Here is a 6,845-nt window from a genome sequence, read left to right as displayed (position 1 = left end):
TTGTCCACTTTCTTAAGTTTCCCTTAGAAACTGATAAAAATTATACTGACTATAAGAGAGTAACTTAGCTAACAGGAATTCGTTTCCATTTCTGACGGTTCCTTTTTCTACTGCTTATTTACAGTTAAATGTTAAATCCTTGACTGCTTTGGATATCACATTAAATTCTTATTCGCGTAATATCTTGAACTGTTTACAGTCTTGAAATTAATTCTAGACTGAACAAATTCTAAATTTAACTATCCTGCGTTAATTTTCAGAAATGACGTTGTTTCTGACGGTGTCAACTCCCGAGTTTACATTATACCCTTCTACTATGGGTATTTATCTTCTGACTTTAACCTAGCTGTCTGGCAATTAAGGATTTTCTCTTTTTTAAAAATGTCAGTGCGTTTTTTTTTTACGCTGCTAACATCATGCTGTGTTTGGAGATTCTTGAAATTAAGATTCTCAAACTATACTTGTACTGAAAATTATTCCGCCTTAAAGTACGGCAAGAATTTATCGATCGAATTTACTTGATCGAAAACATGAACTTAACATGAAATCTGCTACAGAATTTAGGAATACATATATTGATTCCATAAATCCTTCAGTCACATAATATTTTCTAGGAAAATCCTTAGCTTAAATAAATAAATTGTATTATTTAAAGTCTGGAATTTTCTTAGTCATTACATTTTGTGTGGCAATGATGATTACATTCATGCTAATTTAGTAGGTTGTTCTTAGACAATTTTACATAGCTTTCCTCTTTTTCCTTCATTCCTTCTCTCTGCAGTGAACAAGGAGTTTTTGGTGTCATTAGTACATTCTAGTTTTAATTGGCATTTTTAGATGGCAATAATGCTTATAGTCATATTAACTTACTAGATTGTTCTTAAACAATTTTACACAGCTTTCCCCTTTTTCCTTCATTCCCTCCATTTCTGAACAATGAGTTTTGGGTGTATTTAAATTCTAGGTTGTGGTTGCACCAATTTTAGCCCGGTTTCTTACTCTTCTATATACAAACTAATCTTGTATTGTAAAAATTATAAACTTTTTGTATAATTCATAATTAACTAATCCTGTACTGTAAAATTTATCAACTTTTTATATATTCATGTAAAAATTATCAACTTTTTATATAATCCATGACTATTACCCGCTGCAATGACTATTACCCGCTGCACGCGCGGGCAAAACACTAGTGATTGTCTAAATTCGTAAGACACGAATTTCTTTTTTTTTTTTTGGGCTGAAAAGCAGGACACTACTTTTAAGTAAACGGGCTTCGTTCGTTTCGCTGATTCGAGTTTAGAATTCGAGTTTTATTACAGTAAAAAGCTCTTACAAACAGTCACATCTAACTTTTTTGCTATAGTAAAAAATTTTCACATAAAATCACATCTCAACTCGAATCAGCAAAACGAACGAAACTAAACTTAATAACAAAAATAAATAAATAAATAAAAGCCCCAAAGCCTCTCCTCCTCCTCTCTATTATATAAGAACACTCAAACTGCCATGGACGACCCTCCTCTCCACCGTATCTACGGTTTCGTGATCGGTCTCGTCGCCTGTTTGAACTCACTCATAAACGATAGCCCTACTTCCCACCGCTTCTATGCTAACAACCATCAAGCCATTATTAGTGGCGCCATAGCTCCAAAACCTTATTGAAGAATTTTTTTTTATTATTGTAAAATATTCCCTAAATTTATACTATTAGAGATTGTCCATTGACTTAAAGAATAACATTAAAAATTAAAAATAACACCCATTTATATATGTGACTCAATGAGTTTCGGTTCTTATCTCACATGTCAATCTTTTTTTTTTTTTTTTTTTTTTCCAAATAAGCTCACAGCCTGAGAGCGTTTTCATCTAAATTTCAACAATCGTCAATAAATTAGATACACTTACAAAACATTATGGTGACGTTTGTTTTAAGGATTCTGTTTGATTTAGGATTATGGTTCTTAATTATACTATAATGTTACAAAAAATTTAAAATTCAAAAATTAAAATCATGAACCATAATTTTAAACTCATAAATCAAACGTCGCCTATACTTAAAAAATAATTTACCAAATTATTAGTTTATATAATTTTTTGCTGAAATTATTAGTTTATGTAATTACTTACCAATTGTTAAATATTTAAGAAATCTATTTAATTTATTCGGAGCTATTAGAACAGAATTCACTTTTTGGGGAATATAAGTCGAAGCAATAATAAAAATATTTTTAGTGGAACATCTATCATGAATGTTTAGAATTTATATTATTTGCTAATTCGAATTAAATGGTGATATAAAAATGTGTCATGATAAAAATTTACACATTTGTAAATAAAGGATACATTGTTTAGTGTACAAAAAGGACACGTTTCACGTAACATGCACCCCAAGTCGTTCGTTGTAAATATAAACAATGAGCTAATGATAAAATTTAAACATGTTACATATTTGATCTAAGCGTGAGAATTCGTTATGTATTTTCAGAATTTGTTGAGATCATTCCATGTATTTTTCTAATTAGACAAATCTCACTCTTGTCATCAAAATATCATATTTTATACCTTCACATTTCTAATTAATGCTAAATCCTTATCCTTTCATGGAAAACATTTTATTTTAAAAATGAAAAATACCTAAGTATACTCTATTTTTTTATTATTTGTTTATTTATTTATTCCTTTTCTCTTTAAAGGCGTTTATTAGATCTTTTTATTGTTAAAATAAACTCTGACCAATAAAAAGTAAGAATTAAGCATAATTGAAAATCTGAATGCATAAACGTGACACAACGGAAAATACAATGTGTGATTTCTTATAATCACAAAATGTTAACGTATAAAAATAAAATGAAAATAATGTAGGACATAAAAAATTAGAAAAAAAAAAACAAAAACAAAAAGATTGGATCCTTGTGAAACCGGGTAGCGTGTTTGACCCGACGAAAAGCGCGTGTCCACGGCTTCGATAAATGCTCACTTGCTTTCGTTGAATCCCTTTGGATTTCGCCATTAGACGTTTCTGGAATACCCAGAAAGTCAATAGCCCTCTCTCTCTCTCCTCGTCCGTGAGGCCGCCCAGACGTCTCTCCGATCTGCTCCTGCCCTCCCGGTTAGTTTCTCTACCTCTTTCCGCCTCCATTTTCTTGGCTTCTCTAGGGTTTTCTATTGGGTCTTGTTTGTTCGTCTTTTACTTTTATTTATGATATAATGGTCATGATTCAGTGTTGTTGATATGGTCTTTATATGCTTTTGCTGTTATTGCAAAAGAACCCCTTTTTTGTTGTTTAATTCGCTAGAAGTTTCGACATTATTTATGTTTATTGGTCATTTGTTAGTAGTTTAAATGGGTAAATCTGATCGCTTGTGAAGTGAATGGAAAATTGTATTACAACTTATGATTTATTAGCTTCTCTTTTTTTCTTGTTTGGGTTTTTTTATTTTTTTATTTTTTTGAAGTTTGGTTAGAAAGAAAGATGGCCTGTGATATTTGAGAGCTACTTCTTCAGAATCTTTATTGTTGTTATTCTTTTCTGTTTGCAGATTTTTGTTGAGTAGTGTGGAGGAAAAATCCTTCTTTGGGGGCTGTTGAGGCGGGTCTTTCGGACTTGGAATTCTGATTTCTTCGTATAAGGTAAGAAAGACGGATGGAAAGTTAGTTTTTGTGGACCATTTTTGTGCGTTTCTTTTATTGTTATAAATCTAGTTGTCTGGGTTTATGTAATGCAACTTGTTTAAGTCAAAAAATTCTGGGGCTAGAATTTTTGGCTTTATATAGATCCTGCATTCGTTGAGCTTTATGTCTTTGTGATGCCTGGCACCATAAAAGACAATTCGCTGTGTTGATCGCTTGATTTGTTAAATCCGTTATGTTTCGATAACCTTTTTTTTGGGTTAGTTACCCACCTTCTACGTGTTGTAATTTTCTTTGGAAGGATTTAATTTATGGAAAAGACTTTGTTAGAGTGATTTAAGAGTAATTAAACACATTCTAAAACATCTAGCAGCTCATGGTGCTCAACATGTTTAGGATAATAGTGATTAGGGAAATGTTAAACATGATGGAGTAGAGAATAAAGGTTTTATCAGAAATCGATCTTAAAGGGTTTGTACGTGTTTCATATGCTCTCATAGAACTTTGCCAAGTTTCAGTCTTATGTAGACAAAACATTGTTATGTTGCTTGAGTCTTGTTATAACTGGAATTTTAGTGATTATCTTTATTATATGAATACATGATACATTGATATTATTTGTTTGCTGACGTGAAAATATTCAAACATTGGGGCTCTTTTCATGCGTGAATTATTCTTATTGGACTTCAACTAGTTGATGAAACAGCTAACATGGATTTTTCTCTTTTGTGAGATGCACTTCCGGTCATCATCATATCAAAATGCAGGTGTTGCGCTGGTTTTTATATATAAATGGACGCCAAGAAGTTCATCCAACTCGTCGAGGAAAAGAAGAAAAGAGCTTTGGAGAAGAAGGAAGCCCCTTTGAAATGGGAGCAGAAGCTAGAAGCTGCAGCGAAGACTAAGGCTGATGCTGAAGCCAAAGAGAGGAAAACAAAGGCTTCGAAGCATAAAAGAAGATCTGTTTCAAAGTCTGATTCTGATAGTGACAGTGAGAGTAGTCAGGGGAGATGGAAGTGTAGTAAAAGAAGCCACAAGAAGCACAGGAAGCATGCCCACTCTGACTCTGTTGACAATGAGAAGAGGAAAGAAAAGATATCTAAGAGAAAGCCAAGGAGACGATCTTTGAGCTCTAGTGATAATAGCGATGATGAATATGTATATGATTCTGAAGAAGATAGGAAGAGGAAGAAGCGTAGCCACAAAAAGCACAGGCACCATGATTTGAGATCAGATTCTAGTGCTTCTGATTTTTCAAGTGGCGAGGATGATGAAGCAATTGTTAGGAGAAGTCATAGAAAGCGCCACAGACATCAACACAGATCCGATTCAGATGCTTCTGATTATTCAAGTGACGAGGAAAATAGCAGATTGCGAAGGGGAAGATGTGAAAAGCACCACAAACGTCATCGGCGGTCAGACTCTGGTTCTTTAGATTCTTCGAGTGACGAGGATGAGCATGCAACAAAAAGAGGTGGCAGAAGACATCATAAACACCATCGGCGATCACACAGTGTTGACTCAAGGTCATCAGATTCTGATTTCCAGAGGCACAACCAGAGTCGATCTTTGGGAAAGTCATCGGATGATGATCATGAACAAGCAAACAAGCAATCGAAGCATAAGAGATGTGGTCACCATCACCGCCATCATCACATACATCGGCACCATGCCTCTGATGACGAGAAAGTTCGGTCTCTTCAGAATCTGACAGAACCTAATGGAAAGCCCATGGAGGGCGACGGAAACCCAACTGATACCAATGTTGCTAATAATAATGCTCAATGATTTGATATGATTTGCTTTGCTTCTTGTGTTATTGGCGGACTAATGAAACTTGAAGCGAATGATTGTAATTTGTTCCTTGATTTATTACTTTAATAGAGTTTAAGTTGCTCCGCGTTAAAATGCTCTTTCTTTTTAAAAAATAGAATCATTTATAATGGTTGAAACTCAGCAGGCAATTATGCAAAACACATTGTGCGTGAATGATTCACACCATTGATAATAATAAAAGTTTTAATATGTTAACTATTATCTCTTCTTAATACGTGTCTTATATATTAATTTGGCCCTTAAAGAGGACAACCATCCTTATCAGGAGGAGTTATAATTTTGGTACTTTCAACATGAAGGTGTCAATTGCTTAACGATTTTAATTAATCGGGCTGGTTCATGTGACTAACTGATCTAGGCTAACATAATAAGTCTAAACCAAAGACTTTAAAATTTAAAGAATCTTTAAAAAAAAGATTATTCTCACCGGCGTCTCTTGAATTTTAAGGTCATTCTTAATTTGTCCATTGAATTTTAAAAATTCTCATTTTACCACCTCAACTTTAAATTATTCTCACTTAACTCCTTTTATTATAATTTTTGTTAAAATCACAGAAAAAGAGAAAAATAAATGTAGTCGTGTATTTCTATCTATTTTTTTTTTAACAAATATCTAAACAGTCTGACTTTTAATAGAATTGCAACATTAGGGGTTAAGTAGAAACAATTTAAAGTTCAAATGGTAAAATAAGAGCTTTTAAAATTTAGGGGTCAAATTGAGAATGATCTTAAAATTTAAGAGGCATCTATGATAATAATCCTAAAAAAAATGCAAATTCTTCTTTGTTCCAACTCCTATATCACCTACTCTTTGATTGCAATCACTGCATTGTTTGCCTTTCTATGTTTTATTTTTATGTTTCTTTTTGCAAGCTATTACAAATTGATGTTTCAATAATAAAAGTATGAATGTTGCAACTTGTAATAATTTTGGGAATGAATTTTGTGCTATTTTTAGTTGTAGGGGGTAAATGGAGACACCTTGGCCCGTTTGTTTGCGTTTTCGTTTTCGTTTTTCACGGTTTTCAAAGCAAAAAAATGAAAACGGGTGTTAAAAACGTGTTTGGTGCAATTTTTTTTAAAAAACAAAACCAAAAACGTTTTTGTCTTTTTGTGGAAATCAGAAAACGAAAAAAAGGTGTTTTCATTTTCTTGTTTTCGTTTTCTGTTTTCTGAAAAACGGATTTCACTTTTTTTTTTCTTTTTCATTTTCTTCCCTCTTTTCTGAAACCGTTTTTGTATTATATATGTTTATTTAATATATTTATTTAATATATTATTATTTAATATATTTAATAATATTATTTATATAATATATTTAATAATATTATTTATTTAATATATTATTATTTAATATATTTAATAATATTATTTA

General features: G+C 32.1%; 1 protein-coding gene across 2 annotated transcripts; it reads left to right on the top strand.

Moving 5' to 3' along the window:
* The first annotated feature begins 3,017 nt into the window (after positions 1-3,017).
* LOC21408546 (uncharacterized zinc finger CCHC domain-containing protein At4g19190) lies at positions 3,018-5,590 on the top strand. 2 transcript variants are annotated; one of them, XM_010098444.2, is made up of 3 exons: positions 3,018-3,112; positions 3,544-3,634; positions 4,402-5,590. In XM_010098444.2, the coding sequence occupies exon 3, from the start codon at positions 4,427-4,429 to the stop codon at positions 5,420-5,422; it is 996 nt and encodes a 331-aa protein (XP_010096746.1). In that variant the 5' UTR covers positions 3,018-3,112; positions 3,544-3,634; positions 4,402-4,426; the 3' UTR covers positions 5,423-5,590. The 2 variants fall into 2 exon arrangements, with proteins under 2 accessions (XP_010096746.1, XP_024021595.1); XM_024165827.1 differs by having other exon boundaries at positions 4,368-5,590.
* The last annotated feature ends 1,255 nt before the right edge of the window (positions 5,591-6,845 follow it).

This window comes from Morus notabilis, unplaced genomic scaffold (genome assembly GCF_000414095.1).
Source record: "Morus notabilis unplaced genomic scaffold, ASM41409v2 Scaffold451, whole genome shotgun sequence".
Classification (NCBI taxonomy): Eukaryota; Viridiplantae; Streptophyta; class Magnoliopsida; order Rosales; family Moraceae; genus Morus; species Morus notabilis.
Note: the sequence above shows the minus strand (reverse complement) of the source record. Positions and strands in the feature narration are given on the sequence as shown.